We start from the raw sequence: 17,470 nt of genomic DNA, 5'->3' as shown, positions 1-17,470 counted from the left end.
TTTCAATAATGTTCTTTGTCAAATCTTAGCTTTAATAAATAAATAACACTTGTTATCATAAATCTATAAAAATTTATTATGTACGACTCAATTCCATTTCTAGCTTATAATTGTACAATTATTTAAAATATATTTTCCTTTTATTCCGTTATTTATTACATAGACTTCTATTTATATATTTTTCACATTAAAAATATTCTTAGAAAAAGATTGAATAACTTCCTGTTTATAATCGTAAAATTTGTTTTATAATTTTTCGAACTGGTTAGCAAGATTAATTACATCTTCAGATGTGTTTATAAAATAATTTTCAATGTAATTTTGGCTGTTTTTTTCACATTCATCTAGGTAATATCTGTTGAAATGAATACTTAATTAAATATACAATACAGTAAATATATTAAATTAAATAAAGATATGGATTAAATTACCTATAGTTTACCATAATTCCACAGCTATTTCCAACACCACGTGGTGAAGGGTCAGCCAGCCAATTTATTCTCCACATAACAGCTCCATTACGAAGATGAAAGTTTGCTGTAATATAAAAAATGTTAGCTGTTTAGATTAATTTTTCCATGATATGTATAAAATTCGATTTATAACAATCAACCCACCAACATTATTTAAAGCATAATTTCGTCTCTTTTCCTTATATAAATACCATGCACATGCCCTAAGTAATGGCTTCCGCAAAATTTCGCATATTGCAATATCACGAGTCCATAATGAATTATTAAAAATTTTTTTTAAACCCAAAACAATATTTTCATTGTTTAAAACCTTTTGTACAGATTCATATTCTTCATTTGTAAACACATTATGTATATCTAAAAAGTATTTTATACCAAAGTATAATATTCTGGTGCTCAATCTTATATGGTTATATTAACATTAATAAATTTTATGACCATTTGAAATAAATTGCAATTACCTTGTTTTGTTTTTTCTAAAAACCAAGTTCTAAAATTAGGTATTGGTGATAAAGTAGATAATTCGGTTATCATAGGAAATTCTGATAACACTTGTTTTGCTACTTCTTTTATCAAATAATTACCAAGTTCAATACCCTAAAAAGAATTGCGTTTTGATTTGTATGTTATATAAATTTGCATTTTTAGATATTTATATACGTACTTGTAATCCTTTCTGTGTAGAAGTTATTGAATAAAATATTGCAGTCTTTATTTTGCATTTATCTTCTTCTAAAAATGTTACTTCTGTTTTTGGATTATCAAGAATTCTGACCTTCGCTTCTTCAATACCTCTTAAACTATCTATATGTTAATAACGTATTTTACTTTGTGTGTTTTTACTTAATGTATATTATTCATTATATTGTATTTAATTTTATGTGTAAAAGATATTTATTAAGATATACCTGGTATAATATCACATAATGCTGTATGCAATACAACAAGAGGTTCTCGTGGCATTGAAGGATGAGTAAAAATATAACATCTTCTATATGGTCCAACTCTTTGTTTCAAATCTAGCCAATTTCTTATGGGATGTATTGCTTCATAATCTGAAATCTTACAATTTTCAAATAATAAAGAATATAAAATATGTTATACTGTTTACTTGCCATTTGTATACCTTTTGTAGAATATCACATGAAGTTTGCCATGTTACTCTTTCTAAGTGTAGAAATCCTACTGAAAACCAGAGTAGTAATAAATCACGTAAGGTAATATTCAATTGCTGAATTGCAATACTTTCCTCTGTGTCTTTAGCTTTTAATATTAATTCCTAACAAATATATTTGTATAAAAATAAGTGATGTACCCTACTTATAATTTTGTATGTAAGATATTTTATTATATTTTTAGTGTAAAATTTATTGACTGCAGATTGTAAATCAATAATTAAATTTTAAGAAAATAACTATTTTTTGAAATATTTAGAACATTAAATATGAATTTTATATAGCATGAAGTAATTTTATCATTAAAATTGAAGTTATGTTATTTATATCATTTTAAATTGCTTACTAATATATCTGTCCTTAAATCAACAAGAAATTTTACACCATTTTGAAGTCTTCCAATTGTAATAAACAACCATTGGTAATCTGGTGTTAAAGCATTTTTTAAATTTCGTTCATAAGAAACTATACGTCTCTCATTATTTGGCTGAAATAAAAGAAAAACAGAACAAAATAATTGCAAGTATTTTTTACTTATATTAATGCGATTTAAAAGTTTTTTTGGATTTTTAAGCTTTAATATCACAAAATTAAATATTTTATTTAACAAAAAATTAATAATATACAAACCTCTGTAGACACAAATTTTTCTGCTATATTGAATATAACAGGATGTTGAACAGCATATTTAAATGCTAAGATGCGCAAAATTTGTTCCTTGTCATTTTTGCTACTTTCTTGGTATGTACTACATAAAATACGAGCTTTGTTCTAAAATAAAATGTTAATTCTATTATATTATGCAATGATTTTATGTATGTTGCATAGAAATATTGTTAATTGAAACTTATAAATTAATATTTTTATTATTTGCAATTTATGTTAAATATTATATAAGTAACGATTTTGAGAAGTATGTTTTGGTTATGTAACTCAAAATAGATTATTTATTATAAAAAATTTAACAAAAAGGTTAGATAATATATTATATTGGAAAATGTAATTTCAAAGATAAAATTACTTTTATTATTGTATTTATATTGTAAAACTTTAAAATAATACGACAATATAAGGTTATGTTATAACCTTACTCTATATATGATAGTACTATAAAATAAACGTAAGATAACATAATTTTTATTTATTTTAATTCGATATATATCATTGTTTTAAAAGATAATATGTGTGATATGCAAAAATTTAGAGATGTAAACCATAATTTTTAAATGTAATACAAAATATCATAAAATTTGAAGAATAAAATTTATATGTTTAACTTATTGGTTTATGTTAAATATGTTTGATGTTCATTTGTCAATTATTGTTAACCATTAAAGATCAAGTAACATTTACGAAATATTAAACAATAATTTATGTTACTAACCTCAACAATCCAATTACAAATATTGCTATTTTTAAATTTGAATACTCCTTTTAATTGATTTTCAAAAGAAATAGTTTCACTGGACGTAGAAGTATCATATAGATTCCGTATAAGAAAAGATCTGAAACTCTTTTGTGTTATATTACCTTTTAAAATACATTTATTACTATAAATATCAACTAATGCTTTCACATGTGTACTTTTGAACATCATGTTTACTATTGACAACTATCATAAATCATGTAAAAAATACTTCAGTTACTTGAAATTACAAAACTAATATCAGAAGGTAACTGCTTCTCTTAACTTAGTTGAGTTTTTCTATAATAGAGATATTTTTATCTGATATGACATCCACACTTTGATATTAACATTCAGCTTAAAGGATAACAGTTAGATAGCATTAAAATATTGAGTACTTTTTATACGTAACATACATTAAGTAAAAAATTTAGCCTATCAGAAAGCTAAATGGTAATTTTTATTAATATGCAATAAACTAAGAAAGGATTTAAATAAATTTTTGCGATATATGAATAAAATCCTCGATCTGTTTGTCACTTTTATATTGATAAAGATGCACTCTTTTAATAACATTGATTATTTAATATATTGGAAAATTTAAATACAAGTTGTATAAAAAGAATGTCAGACAGTGTAACAAACAGAGCAAAATATGAAAGTTCTTTTGATAATAGTTTTTAATCTTTTCTCTATTGCTACTTTTCGTGATAGATACAACCGAGAGAAGGATTTCCTCTCTAACGTAACGTATTGTCAAAAAAGGTGTACAATGTGAAACAGTTGGCAATCATTAGTACTAAAATGGTGCTATAGTCGGAGACATTATGATACGTATTTAATTGCAGATCGATCAAAAACAAATTTTACTAAGCGTACATACTTTCAAAAATAAATGTGACCCTTTATCAACGTACAGAATGCAGATAGTGCATTTTTCTTGGGGTCTCATTTGGTATATTTTATCTACTTCTCAAGGTAATTTGACTATCTGTATTCTGTTTCATGTGACAGTTATTCAGTTTTGTAATTACACCTATTGTTATTATAATTTATGATAAGATTCAAACATTTTATTAGCTTTCTTTTGTGTTACAGTTAATGCTGATTATAACATTACATTAACACATGATGGCCCTGTAGTATTAGGTGGAACTATTACATTTAAAGCTGATATCTTTTATAATGGTATAAGACCATCAGAAACATTTAAATATAAATGGAGTGACAATGCATTAACTCCTCATATATATGAGGTTAGTTTCTTTTTATCCTATAATTTATTCAAAATAGTTTATCAATACATTTCATAATTAGATTATCAATTGAATTGTAAACTTTGCCCTGAAAAGAGAAGTTTTATAAAAGTATAATTCCTTATGACGCGATATTAAATAAATTTAATTGCTCAAAAACCTTTTGTTACAGTTTTAATAAAAAAAAATCAGATTATTATATTATAATATGTTTCTTACATTTCAGTATTATCATTTATAAAACCTTAATGTATAAAACCTTAAATACTAATTTTGAATACATATATAACTTTGACTTTTCATAGACAGGGGCTATATCAAATACAACAACATATTGGAATTTAAATATTGCCCATGAAAATTATACAATTGGAAAATATGAAGTTGAAGTAGTGGTTTATAAATATGTCGTGTTTTGGTGGCAGGATGTTACCAGTACCCGTACCGAGTTTTATGTGACTGGTAAGTTAAGAATTGTTAAAAATCATTTTATAATATATTAACTTTTTGTCTATTATGTATATCATCAGATTAATGTTTTAATAGAATCTTTCAATGGAGACATCAAAGTTATACAGCCCAACAAAACATCAATGGATACATATGTCTCTTCAGCATCTGAAGCAAACATGACAATAAATATAAGAAAAGGAGATATGGATTATTTGATGAAAGCCACATCAGTATCAATTTATTGGTTTATAGATTGCAGATATTTTGGTCAAACGAATGACTTAAATTTCCTCTATAATTTTACAACTCCCGATACATCACATGTGTTAGAAGCTTTGGTCGTTGCATCATACGATTCACCAACAACAACTGTTCCACCTACTACAACGGTTCTACCAGTAACAACAACAATTATTCCTTCTAGTATAACTGTGCCAAATGTTACAATATCAAATACTACAACAGAAGATGTGATAACTACTACCATATCTAGTAAAAGCATAACTGCAAAACCAATATTAATATCTACAACAATACCTCTAAATAATTCAGAAAATGTCAGTATTTCCAATGTAAATATTTCTTTACCTTATATTTGTTCCAACTCTTCGATAATTCCACCAGATCCTAATAAAACATATGGGCACTTCACTAAAAAAATTGATGTTCGTGGTAAGTAATATATTGTATGAGATCATATAAAATAATGATTTATGTTCAGTATAAGTTATAATAATGTATATTTATGGAATTTCTAGCACCTATAATGAATATATCAGTAGAGGGTACAAATTGGATTCAACCATGGGATATGTTATCTCTTAATGTAACATGTAAAGGTTCAGGACCTTTTAATAAGTGCCTTTATTTTCATAGAGGGAAGTATAATGTTACGGGAAATGAAACATGCGATACAGAAGATAACCTTTATTCTTGTAATTTTTCCATCATACATTATTTCTTGGAACCTAGCATATATACAATATTAATTATATTAGATAATGATGTCAGTAAACAAATCTATCCCTTGACAATAAATATTTATAAAGGTATATGTTATAAATATTGATATCAATAATAATAATAATAATGATACAAATTTTGTCTTTCTACAAATATTAATTGCTTTGATTACATTTTTAAATGTGTTTTCTAGTGACAACAAAGCCACAATTATCAGTGATTGTGGTACCTGTTTCTTGTTCTCTTGCTGCTGCGGTACTCATTATTTTTGGCATTGCATATTACATACAAAGTAAAGCAAGATTTACAGTGGAAGTTGCAGATTTTGACTTTGGTCAAAATAATCCAGAAATGGAGTATAAAACATTTACAGAACGTTTAAGAGATTCGATTAATAACGCTATAAGACCAGGAAGCAAACGGATAAGTGTATGCCAGCCCTATTATGGCAGCATGAATCGCTAACAAGTACAGATTGTACAGACTACATATTCTTTGACTGTCCATGACAGTCTTCACACATTGCAAAATAATGTTAATATATTAGCATCTAACACATAGTAGCGCCTTGATAGAATGACGATCATTCGTCAATTCTTATTACAGAATGATCATCCGAGTAATTGATATACGAGAAATGAAATTGATATTATTTCTTGAATCTCGAATCTTGGTATTATTTCATTAGAATGTTATTGTCAGTGTATGGATTACGTTATTGTATCGATTATCATTCTATACTTTTATTATCTTCATTTTTAAGCACTAAACAATACGAGCTATTCTGCATTGCCATTATTGCTTTTGTATTGCCATTACTGCTTCTGCATTGCCATTACCGCTTCTAACATTTCTTTACTTTTCTTTCCTCCATTTAAATACATGCTTTTATATGCACTTTATTATATTTATGAATTATTTATTGTTGTATTTTTATATACAATGTGTCGAATTTTAATGGAAATAATTAAACATCACCTTTAATTTTCATTTCAATCAAACACGCTTTATGTTATTTTTGACATCATAAGGTAATGAACATTTTATAAATTTCAGGGTTACAAACCTCTTAGTAATTCTCAAACTATTCAGTGATGTTTAAAATGAAGAAAAAAGTATTGAAATTATCAAGTATTTGGATTAAAGACTATGGGAGATTGAACAAGTGAAGAAGATGCTAAACGAAATGAATTACAAGAAGAGTTTCAAAATTAATATATCTTACGACATTTTTAAGTATCAAATAATTTAATCAGGAAGTTATTAATATTATATCATTAATAATACGAATTTATTCATTCCAAGGAATTTATAAACGAAATTAAAATTGTATATAGAATAAATAAATATTGTATATATAGGCTGTGTACATAGTATGCAATGAAATATTGCTTTTGATGTTTTGCGGAAATGAAGTTATAATATTAATTTATAATATTTTTTCTAGAATTTTAACATTGTGAAATTTCATGAAACACATTTTTTCTACTTTTAATGTGTTTAACTTCGGGTTACTGGATTCATGTACTACTTAACTCATTCATCACAAGAAAAATATTGGTAAGCACGTAATTATATAAGCATGTAGATTACCAATTACAAAAGCGTGATAAACAAAAAGATATAATACTTATTTGAATGATACATCTTGTAATGCGAATTTTTCGTATATATATGTGCTTCTACACATATACATGCAATTTGCATATACGTATATAGTATTAAATTTAATTACCCAGATATATGAAAGTATTTCAGTAAGTTATTCAGCTAAAACTACTTATAAAAAAAATTGTTAAGTTAGATTACGATTTCAATGATTCAGTTATAAAGTAACCTACTAAATAGTATTTAATAAATAAAAATGTTCTTGTAAAGAATTGGTGCTACTGTTATTTTCCATCATTTATTTATGCTTCTGTAATTTCAATAACGTTTAAACGAGGAAGGAAATTAAAAAATAACGCGGGTAACAGGTGGCACCATCTGTACACGATTATTGCGATCAAAAAATCTGCGTGTTCGTGAGTTCGTGAGAGTTCATTGGTAATATCGTTAGGGATTTAAGATGGCGGCTGATGAAGTAAACTTACGAAATTGTGCTCTGTTAAAAGTCGTTTGTGCTTTTGTCGTTTATTGAATATTGTCAGTTGATAGTTTCAATTCATCTTTATGTAATATCGATTTAAGATCTTCAACGAACGAAACGTGTCTCTCGAAAAAGTAAGATATAAACTTTTCCCGAGTCACGGGCTTACAATGTCAGTAATTGCCTCAAAGCCATGCCACGAGAAAGAGAATTTGAAATCGACGGAGGACGACGATTGGAAAATGCAGCTTGCATTTTGCAAACCACGGCATACAGCGACAATTGAAGGCGTAAATTGCATTACACAGACATGGAGGATGAAAGAACGGGTTTGTTACTTTTTTTCTTTGCTTCTTTGGTTGATATACCCTGACAAATTATGTACTTAATTCTATGATAGAGTTTTATAAATTTCTATTTTCTAGATGAAAACTGTGAGCGTGGCTCTAGTTTTATGTTTAAACGTTGGTGTTGATCCACCGGACATTGTCAAGACGCAACCGTGCGCACGTCTCGAGTGTTGGATCGGTATTTATTTTAGTTTATTTACATCCCCACAATTCCCCGCTGCCATTGCCATTATGTAATGCATTTTGAGGTTATGCATGTGGATGACAGCAGTCTGTAAATGAATGCGATTTTAGTAAATAAGCTGTAGATGGCGTTATATTTATTATTAATTTGAATATTTTATCTGTAGTATGAGAATGTTTTTTTGCTTTCTTTCCTTTGTTTTTCTTTTACTGGTTATTTCAAATGTGCATAATTTCTTTTTTGTGATTGCATTATTTTATAGTTTTGTATAATTGTATAATTATAAACAAAAATTGCACTGGTTTTAATTATTCTATTCAAATGATCTAATTGTGACTTGAAACTTAATTGTTATTGATTACAATTAGAACAATTATAATTTTTAAAATTTTATAGATCCTTTGTCAGTGAGTCCACAGAAAGCTTTAGAAACTATAGGTTCTAATTTACAAAAACAGTATGAACGATGGCAACCAAGAGCTCGTTACAAACAAAGTTTAGACCCCACTGTTGAAGAAGTTAAAAAATTGTGTACTTCTTTGAGACGAAATGCAAAGGAGGAAAGAGTTCTTTTTCATTATAATGGTCATGGTGTTCCTAAACCTACTAGTAATGGTGAAATTTGGGTATTTAATAGAGTTAGTAAACTCAAGCATTTTAATTAGTATAAATAATAATTTGATAAATATTTTTAATATCACATTATTATTGCAGACATATACACAATATATTCCTTTGTCTGTATATGATTTACAGACATGGATGGGTGCACCTAGCATCTATGTATATGACTGCTCCAATGCAGGTATTATTGTAGAGTCTTTTCAACAATTTGCAGAGCAACACGAGAAAGAATATGAGGTATAAATATTAAGAGAGATTTAAGTAAAAGTAATTGTCATATGTAACCATATTGAAAATGTTACTTTATAGATGGAAAAGCAGGCAGTTCAGCAGAATCGTGCAACTGGAGTTGCAAGTGCCACTGCACCATCCTATAAAAATTGTATCCAATTGGCAGCATGCGCTGCTAATCAAATCTTACCTATGAATCCAGACTTACCTGCAGACATATTTACATCATGTCTTACAACTCCAATAAAAATAGCATTGCGATGGTAAGATAGAAATATAATTTGTTGAAGATATACCAAATTTTGTATAGTACCAGAGTTAAACTACTATTTCTTTTGTAGGTTTGTCATGCAAAATACATCAAAGTTGGTACCAAAAATATCACTAGATTTAATTGACAAGTAAGAATTATATATAGTAGGGACAAGTTTATAGTACTTATGTATATAGTATTTTCTTGAACGAAATAAAATGTTGAAATTATGATAAATACATTTCAGAATTCCAGGACAATTGACTGATAGAAGAACAATGTTAGGGGAACTTAATTGGATTTTTACAGCAATTACTGACACTATTGCATGGAACACATTGCCAAGAGGTAAATTTGTATACTATAATTGTTGTTAGAATATATAAATGACAAATACTAAATATATTCGATTTATAGATTTATTTCAGAGATTATTCAGACAAGATTTATTAGTAGCTAGTTTATTTAGAAATTTCTTACTTGCTGAAAGAATACTTCGCTCATATGACTGCACTCCAGTTTCTTGCCCAAAATTACCACCTACTTATCAGGTAAATAGAAAAATATTTTAACCTTAATATTTTTCTAAAAATTAGGTATTTTTTTTATTTATTATTATTCTTTCATTAATATATTTATCTCTTATTAATTTAGCACCCTATGTGGCAGGCATGGGATTTGGCACTTGATCTCTGCTTAGCACAATTGCCATCTATTCTTGAAAATGAAGATCAATTTATACATTCACCTTTTTTTGAAGAACAATTGACAGCCTTTCAAGTATGGCTTACACTAGGTTCTAAAAATCGCAATCCTCCAGAGCAACTGCCAATAGTACTACAAGTGTTATTAAGTCAAGTTCATAGACTAAGAGCATTAGAGTTATTAGGGCGTTTTCTTGATCTTGGTCCATGGGCAGTGAACTTGGCTCTTAGTGTAGGCATTTTTCCATATGTTTTAAAATTACTTCAAAGTAATGCCAGAGAACTACGTCCACTACTTGTTTTCATTTGGGCAAAGATTCTTGCAGTTGATAGTGTAAGTGTTAAGAATTTCAATATCTTAAACCTTTCATTAATTATTTATTATATTTTAGACTTGTCAAGCAGATCTTGTACGAGATGGAGGGCATAAATATTTTTTATCTGTTCTTCAGGATACTTCTATACCGGTATTATATTGTTATACATAATTTTATCGAAAAATTTTTTCATGCAACTTTTTTATACAAATCTATTCTGTTTTAGAGTGAACATAGGACGTTAGCAGCCTTTGTTTTGGCTAGCATTGTAAATGACTATCGACCGGGTCAAGTAGCTGCAAATCATGGCAGTCTTGTCTCAATTTGTCTGGAACAACTTGGAGATTCAAATGCTTTATTACGACAATGGCTATGTTTGTGTCTCGCGAGACTTTGGCATAATTATGACAAAGCAAGATGGTGCGGAGTCAGAGACATTGCCCACGAAAAACTGTTTACATTATTACAAGACCCAGTTCCTGAGGTATAAAATCATTTCATGATGAGGTCAAATTCATTTATTTAATGTATTAATATTTATGCATGATGATAGTAATATATTTAAAAAAGAAATAAAATTATATAGGTTCGAGCGGCGAGTGTTTATGCTTTGGGAACATTCATAAATAGTGTAACAACACGAAGTGAACATGCGAATAATATTGATCAAATTATAGCTATGACGCTTATTAATACTGTGTCTCATGACATGTGTCCCTTAGTTAGAAAAGTATGTAAGTTTGTCGTATAACAATACATATTCTAATTATATACGTAATATTCTTAATATAAAACAAATTATGAATTATTTTACAGGAATTAGTAGTAGCACTTCAGTGGATGGTATTACATTTTGAAAATTCGTTTGTAACATTAGCATTGGCTGAAGAAAATAGTCGAAAAGATCTCGTAGTGGAGACGTTATCGCCATTTAGTGGAATGAGACGTATTAGTTCTAGAGATAGGTTGAAAATGCTTTCTCCGAACAACACGTACAGTGTGGATAGTACAGATGGATTTGGTCAGGATCGTATTAAAAGAGTGTCGTCGTCGTCGTCTATTAGTAGCTTAGGTAAGTGATAAAATGTGTTGCTTTTAGCTAGAGTTACTAGCTTTATTGCCGGATTTTCGATAACAGTTCCTTGTATTGTTTCATTCATGTACCAGGAAATAATTGGGAGTTCGTGAGGAAACCTTGCGAGTCACTTGGTAATAATGATTGGAAATTCCATTGCATGTTCGTACATAGTTCATCCTTCATTTTTAGATCTCGTAATTTTTAATTTATAGCCAATGCTATATCACTATTTTGTTATTTACAAGCACATTATCGTAAGGAACAGATATTTTTCTATATTAAAAATAAAATACAACAAACCGTGTTTTTTATTACTTGTAGGGCACAGTTCTCTTGGAAATTTACCAAGTCTTTCCTATGGTAGTGTATATATGAAATTGTGGCATGGATTATGCAGTCTTGACAATGATCCTCATCCTGTGGTTGCTACTATGTCTCAGAAGGTCACAAATCATATTCGAAATCAGGTAAACACGATGATTTAATAATGATTACATTGATTTATATCAAAATTTAATGAAATAGTACAATATTTCTTAACTGCAGGTCAAAGAATCTTCTGCACCTAAGGAAGTAATTGAAACAAAAATATCTTCGTCACTGTCTCTTCCGCCTTCTCCATCAAATCGTACTACATATTTAAGGTTAGTCATTATTTAATATATTTTTATATATGATTTTTATACTGTTATGTTTAACTTATTCTAAAATAAAGTAATAGCAAAGGAGAATCACCACCTACAGTAAACTCTGGAACAGATTTATTACGTTCGTCGAGAATACCATTGCATAGCAATCGTTCAAGAAAACCAATTCCCAATACAGTAAGAATTACTTGATGTCGTTTATGAGTAATGCTGTTTTACTTATATTTATAGCGGTATTTTATTGCAGATTTCAGAAGAAGCAGATGAAGTTGCTGGAATTAAAACACCATTAACTACTTCACAATTTGTTGAATGGAGTTGTGCTCAATTTGCTCAGCCTGTTAGTTTAGAAATTGAAACTGAATCAATGAATGACATGGAAAGTAGAGCACATTATGAAAGAGAATGGCGGTAAGAATTCTTAATGTAATTACTTACTATAGTATCATTGCAAAGAGAAAAACTAACTTGCAGTCTTCAATATTTAGATACTTAAGAAATAAGAAACAAAGATGTGATGCAAGAGAAGAACAATTACGTGCAGTACAAAGTAGGGTAGAATCACAAGTATTTCACACAAGGTGTTCACATTCTCCAGAAGTTTTAACATTTCATCCTTTTGAACCTCATTTGGCTGTAGCATTGAAAGATTACTTTGGGTATTTGTTTTAATATAGTCTAATTTCGTTACTATCATATGAGACATGATATTACTTAATAAATTATTTATTTACAGGGTATGGGATTGTCAGACCGGTACAAAGTTAACTTATTGTGCAAGTCATGGAAATAAAATGTCTCGTATTACAGCGCTGGAGTTTATTAATGCTCACGATATAACGTTATTAATGGCTGGATCTGATGATGGTTCGGTTAGAGTGTGGAAAAATTATAGTAGTATGTTAAATCGCGATCCAGTTTTACTTACTGCTTGGCAAGCAATGGCTGATATACAACCTGCAACAAAAGCAACTACCGGTATGTATATTCTAGAATATCAATGTATTTATTGCAACTATGTACATTAATTAAAATTGTTTGTAGCAACAGCTGGATTAGTTACTAAGTGGGAGCAAAGATCCCTTACATTGGCTGTAACAGGTGATGTTCGTATTGTCAGACTTTGGGATGCAGAGACTGAATTAAAGAAACAAGATATACCAACAGGTGCTGATTGTTGTGCTACATGCGTTGACGTCGATGGTATAGGTTAGTTTCTTACATACTTTATATTAATTTAATTGCAGAATTAGATATACATGTAAAAGGCGTAAAATGTGATAGAAGTAAACATTATTTTATTTAATTACACATAGGTGCCATGATGGCAGTAGGTTGTGGAGATGGTTCAGTTCGTTTATTTGATAGAAGATTGCCCCCTTTAGAATCAAGAGTTATGATTTGGAGAGAGCATACAGCATGGGTGCTAGGCACATCTTTGAGAAAATGTGAAAGATCTGCGCCGCAACTGTTCACTGGATCATCTTCAGGAGATATTAGAATATTTGATCTTAGAAAAAATTCTTCTGTGAGCACTGTACAGATAACACAAGGTATTACAGCATTGGCAGCACATGAAATGGCTGATATTTTTGCATGGTAAGTTTAGGATATTATTGACCGGAATCATAGTAAAATTATACAGATTATTTCAGATCTGTTTATGCATATTCTTTTCAGTGGATCAACAAATCACTGTATAAGTGTATATAACACTATGGGTCAACACCTAAACACAATAAAATTTCATGAAGGATTTATGGCCACTCGTATTAGTCCAGTAAGTTGTCTAAGTTTTCATCCTTATCGTGTGATTCTAGCAGCTGGTTGTGTAGACAATACTATCACAGCATATGCATCTGAATCACGCAGATGACTAATAGAGATGGAATTGTTGTAAAATTATTTTTACAAATGTAAATCAATGGTACTTGATACTCTTAACACTAATAGTCAGTGAAAACAAATGTTAGGGGCGTAATATTGGACTTTATTAGGAAAATTAGAAGGTGCATTCTTATTTTTCACTTATTTACGATTTTCTACTGCGTTTTTTTCGTATCTACAAACGCCTTTCTTTGGAATTAATTTATGTGGAGAAACTAACAATAATTCTTGTGATTACAAAACCTGTGAAGCAACTAAAGTCTTTTGGGACGACCAAAGAGAAGATAATACAAGCTACATGTGCAAGGGCAATGTAATATTTTGAAACGCAGTTGAAAAAAATTTGATGTTCTTACGAATAATGATGCATAATATATGCGTATGTGATGCAACGAAAAAGATTTGAATGTATGTATGAATGTGTTTAATATTTAATAAAGCTTGTAACATTCGCAAGGAAATAACCTTGATTATTGTGCCATGCAAAATTAGCTCCAATTAGATTTATGAATAATGTTTCATATAAATTTAGGTAATAGAAGATTCAATTGTTTTTCACATCTTAATAATTCCTTCCCTTAATTCTCTTTTTATTTCTTAATATTTTTACAAAATTTTAGTCTTGGAGCTAGAATTTATTTAAATAATTTAACTACATTTAGTTTATGACTAGTATCAATAATAATAAAGATCAATAATAAAGAATAAATATAGTAAAGATTAAAAGAACCGAAATAAATTACTTAAAATGGCAACTGTATGAAACAATGTTTCTGTATTAATGAAAAATTTTTTGTAAATTTGCTTTATGTATATGTTTTTATTTATAACTCTCATTATGAAACTTTTCGTTGCAATTTTAAAGAAAAAGAATTGTTTTTGTAAATATTATGTATCATATATTTATCAACAACAATATTATTTGTTAAATGGTATTAATGTTGCGTTTAAGTAATAATGGTTTATAAGCGTCTCTTTGTAACTTGTGAAAATACCTCTCATCATGTTAAAAATTTAAAAAGTTTGTAAGGAAATGCCTTCTCAGTGACAAATGATTTAAATAATTATGCAAATATATATAATTTGCATTTGACTAATTAAGCCACTATACTATTTGGAAAGTATTTTATGAATATTTATACGTTGTATGTGTGTGTATTTTATATTGCTATTGTAACCCTTCATTGCTACCGTTATTGTTTATGGATATTATAATCGTTTTGAAAGAATGTCACATCGGTATGTATCAAGAAGAAGCAATCTGATTTTATATGTATTAGTAATATGAGTATAATCTAAATTGCATAAATGATAAGGAAGAGCAAGAAAAAATCAGGTAATAAATTCGCGAATAAAAATGTACATAAGTATAGAATATCAAGTGTAATGTTTGAAAAACCGCAATGTTAAAAATATAGATTTACTTCCTCGTATTATATATACAATAATTTTGTTAGTAATATTTAGCATTCAGAAACGCGATAAGAGATGTGGATTGCTATCCTTTAAATATATGTATAAAATAAGGATCTCTGATGTAGTTGCATATATAAGATGTTTCAAAAATTGAGTGCATTCATACTCACGTATAAATGTAAAAGAGTAAATTTTTACTTAATAACGGAGTACATAACAAATAATGTTTATTTGTGGCATAGAACCCTTTGTGCGTGTATATAAAATTTATATATAGATTAAAAACACGCTTTGTGTTTGGAGAAAGAGATATTTATTTAAATGGAAAAGATAAGATATTTTAATCGTGAAATTGATGTAGCATTACAATTTATCAATTTGTGACACGTGTTTCTGCCAATACATTGGTTATTTTGATTGTAAACTTCCGGGACACATTATATAACCGGGGTTGATGGGAATTTTAATGGAGACATCTAAATGGTACTTACTCGTTAAATTCAGCATTAATTGTTATATAAACGCTTAGAATTATTTCTGTATATATTATTATATATACGATGCACCGTCATATTGCTATCGTTAACGATAACTATCGGAAACGTGAAACATTAGGAGAATAATTCACGACAGGGCGAATATGATGTATTATTTTGCGCTGTAACCGTTATTATACATATATGATCGCCTTGTAACAAATATAATATAATTATGTTATTTCAGTGTAAGATTAATTTGCACAATTGTTTATTTACTAACGCAAATGTTAGGTAATGGCGGAAGGTACGTAATAGATAATATCTTAAAAATTTTTATTACTAATTATGAATAATAATTATATTATTAATCGTATTATTATTATATTTTAGAGAATTATCAAAGTATTTAAATTAATCGTGTGATTTATTTTTGAATAGATATGTTACAGTAATAAGTGATAACTGTCATAACATAAATAAAATGTAACTATTATTACAGAATAAACGATGAATTAACATGATTATATATATAGCAATACGTATTGACTAATATGGTACAAATTGGTTGATTAGTCTTGTAACTGTCATTGACTGGTTTATGTCGGAAGGAGAAACCTACGTATATATATTGTAAATATGTATATATGAACTTAGTTACTTACTAATATTCAGATCATCGTCATTCTTAGATTTGCAGTGTCACTTTGCAAATGTAAGTGTAAATCAGAGTGAAGGAATGGGTCATCAAAGTGTAACTAACGGTTTGTATATTTTAACTGGTTCTGTTAACAATAGAATCTCACCATATCACAATCTCGTTGATTATAGTTGCAACAAATTATTGCTTGAATATAGTATTTAAATGTCAACCAATGAAACAGGTGTTATAATGTTATTTCTAGGATAGCTTAGAGATAGATCTATTACTGGATTGCTGTAAATCATTACGATTCGTCAATTCCGTTCGAGAGTACTAAATTTCAAATTTCTTATTTCCGCAGTTATTAAAAACGTGCCTTTCGAAAAAATAATTGAAATAGGAATACGATTATACAACATTTGTTTATTTTCATAATACAATTTTTATTATAATCATTACATATATATAGTAGATGTAAAAAACAAATTCTGTATTTTTGGTTTTATGGTTTATAGCTTTAATGCAAGTTCAAATATTTTCCCGCCTCTTAGCGTGTATACAGCGCCGACGTTTAGTTTTTAAAATAACTTTTCGTTTAGCATTCTGATTAGAAAATAGTCGTAGATACAACGTGTAAGATGTTGATGAAGTACATATTTAATATTGCATTTCATTTGCGTTTTAACTTAATAGCAACGTTGCTAAAGTTGCTGGAACGAATTCTGTGCTTACAATTAGTGTAGGAAATGATACAATTCTATCAAAGGAGATTTTAACTTTAAATGTAGCTATGTTCCAACTATAAAAATGACTAAGAAGCTTAGAACGAAAAACAATAAGGAATAC

At 28.4% G+C, this 17,470-nt stretch overlaps 3 protein-coding genes across 11 annotated transcripts; 2 read left to right on the top strand and 1 right to left on the bottom strand.

Annotated features, from left to right (window-relative positions):
- Positions 1 to 52: 52 nt before the first annotated feature.
- On the bottom strand, positions 53 to 3,412 carry LOC117213743 (malonyl-CoA decarboxylase, mitochondrial-like). Of its 2 annotated transcripts, XM_033459369.1 has the most exons (10): positions 3,033 to 3,412; positions 2,279 to 2,419; positions 1,995 to 2,135; positions 1,600 to 1,752; positions 1,382 to 1,535; positions 1,138 to 1,277; positions 935 to 1,070; positions 618 to 830; positions 432 to 537; positions 53 to 355 (listed from the first exon to the last, which is right to left on the bottom strand). In XM_033459369.1, the coding sequence occupies exons 1-10, from the start codon at positions 3,243 to 3,245 to the stop codon at positions 247 to 249; spliced, it is 1,506 nt and encodes a 501-aa protein (XP_033315260.1). In that variant the 5' UTR covers positions 3,246 to 3,412; the 3' UTR covers positions 53 to 246. The 2 variants fall into 2 exon arrangements, with proteins under 2 accessions (XP_033315260.1, XP_033315267.1); XM_033459376.1 differs by lacking the exon at positions 1,600 to 1,752.
- On the top strand, positions 3,194 to 7,314 carry LOC117213728. Of its 6 annotated transcripts, none has more exons than XR_004488719.1 (8): positions 3,194 to 3,321; positions 3,768 to 4,031; positions 4,134 to 4,309; positions 4,615 to 4,771; positions 4,856 to 5,434; positions 5,521 to 5,811; positions 5,919 to 6,259; positions 6,782 to 7,314. XR_004488719.1 is itself a non-coding variant. In XM_033459316.1 (8 exons), exons 2-8 carry the CDS (start codon positions 3,974 to 3,976, stop codon positions 6,818 to 6,820), a joined length of 1,536 nt encoding a protein of 511 aa, XP_033315207.1. In that variant the 5' UTR covers positions 3,194 to 3,321; positions 3,768 to 3,973; the 3' UTR covers positions 6,821 to 7,314. The 6 variants fall into 6 exon arrangements, 5 of the variants coding, with proteins under 5 accessions (XP_033315207.1, XP_033315226.1, XP_033315239.1 ...); XM_033459316.1 differs by having other exon boundaries at positions 5,919 to 6,154; XM_033459335.1 differs by having other exon boundaries at positions 5,919 to 6,193.
- Positions 7,315 to 7,762: 448 nt separating this feature from the next.
- Positions 7,763 to 15,529, top strand: LOC117213708 (regulatory-associated protein of mTOR). Of its 3 annotated transcripts, none has more exons than XM_033459283.1 (23): positions 7,763 to 8,143; positions 8,240 to 8,342; positions 8,745 to 8,986; positions 9,063 to 9,209; positions 9,282 to 9,466; positions 9,545 to 9,604; positions 9,704 to 9,804; positions 9,874 to 10,007; positions 10,111 to 10,494; positions 10,553 to 10,627; positions 10,704 to 10,961; positions 11,064 to 11,207; positions 11,294 to 11,549; positions 11,645 to 11,686; positions 11,877 to 12,022; positions 12,102 to 12,199; positions 12,271 to 12,379; positions 12,450 to 12,613; positions 12,691 to 12,861; positions 12,939 to 13,180; positions 13,253 to 13,411; positions 13,519 to 13,801; positions 13,883 to 15,529. In XM_033459283.1, exons 1-23 carry the CDS (start codon positions 7,985 to 7,987, stop codon positions 14,076 to 14,078), a joined length of 3,858 nt encoding a protein of 1,285 aa, XP_033315174.1. In that variant the 5' UTR covers positions 7,763 to 7,984; the 3' UTR covers positions 14,079 to 15,529. The 3 variants fall into 3 exon arrangements, with proteins under 3 accessions (XP_033315174.1, XP_033315166.1, XP_033315185.1); XM_033459275.1 differs by having other exon boundaries at positions 13,247 to 13,411; XM_033459294.1 differs by lacking the exon at positions 11,645 to 11,686 and having other exon boundaries at positions 13,247 to 13,411.
- Positions 15,530 to 17,470: the final 1,941 nt, after the last annotated feature.

Source organism: Bombus bifarius, unplaced genomic scaffold (assembly GCF_011952205.1).
Source record: "Bombus bifarius isolate JDL3187 unplaced genomic scaffold, Bbif_JDL3187 scf7180000007970, whole genome shotgun sequence".
NCBI lineage: Eukaryota > Metazoa > Arthropoda > Insecta > Hymenoptera > Apidae > Bombus > Bombus bifarius.
The sequence above is the reverse complement of the archived record's forward strand: the minus strand, read 5'-3'. Positions and strand labels throughout refer to the sequence as shown.

What these genes read in the sequence shown, in the direction of transcription:
- LOC117213743 (XM_033459369.1), bottom strand. Translation starts at nt 3,245, where the DNA reads ATGATGTTCAAAAGTACACATGTGAAAGCATTAGTTGATATTTATAGT. An exon ending in CTACACAGAAAGGATTACAA is followed by an intron (nt 1,071 to 1,137) that starts GTACGTATATAA and finishes AATTCTTTTTAG; the next exon opens with GGTATTGAACTTGGTAATTA. An exon ending in TTATGCTTTAAATAATGTTG is followed by an intron (nt 538 to 617) that starts GTGGGTTGATTG and finishes TTTATATTACAG; the next exon opens with CAAACTTTCATCTTCGTAAT.
- LOC117213728 (XM_033459316.1), top strand. Translation starts at nt 3,974, where the DNA reads ATGCAGATAGTGCATTTTTCTTGGGGTCTCATTTGGTATATTTTATCT. An exon ending in TATTTTATCTACTTCTCAAG is followed by an intron (nt 4,032 to 4,133) that starts GTAATTTGACTA and finishes ACATTTTATTAG; the next exon opens with CTTTCTTTTGTGTTACAGTT. An exon ending in GACAATAAATATTTATAAAG is followed by an intron (nt 5,812 to 5,918) that starts GTATATGTTATA and finishes TGTGTTTTCTAG; the next exon opens with TGACAACAAAGCCACAATTA.
- LOC117213708 (XM_033459275.1), top strand. Translation starts at nt 7,985, where the DNA reads ATGTCAGTAATTGCCTCAAAGCCATGCCACGAGAAAGAGAATTTGAAA. An exon ending in ATGGAACACATTGCCAAGAG is followed by an intron (nt 9,805 to 9,873) that starts GTAAATTTGTAT and finishes TTCGATTTATAG; the next exon opens with ATTTATTTCAGAGATTATTC. An exon ending in TTCAGGATACTTCTATACCG is followed by an intron (nt 10,628 to 10,703) that starts GTATTATATTGT and finishes ATTCTGTTTTAG; the next exon opens with AGTGAACATAGGACGTTAGC.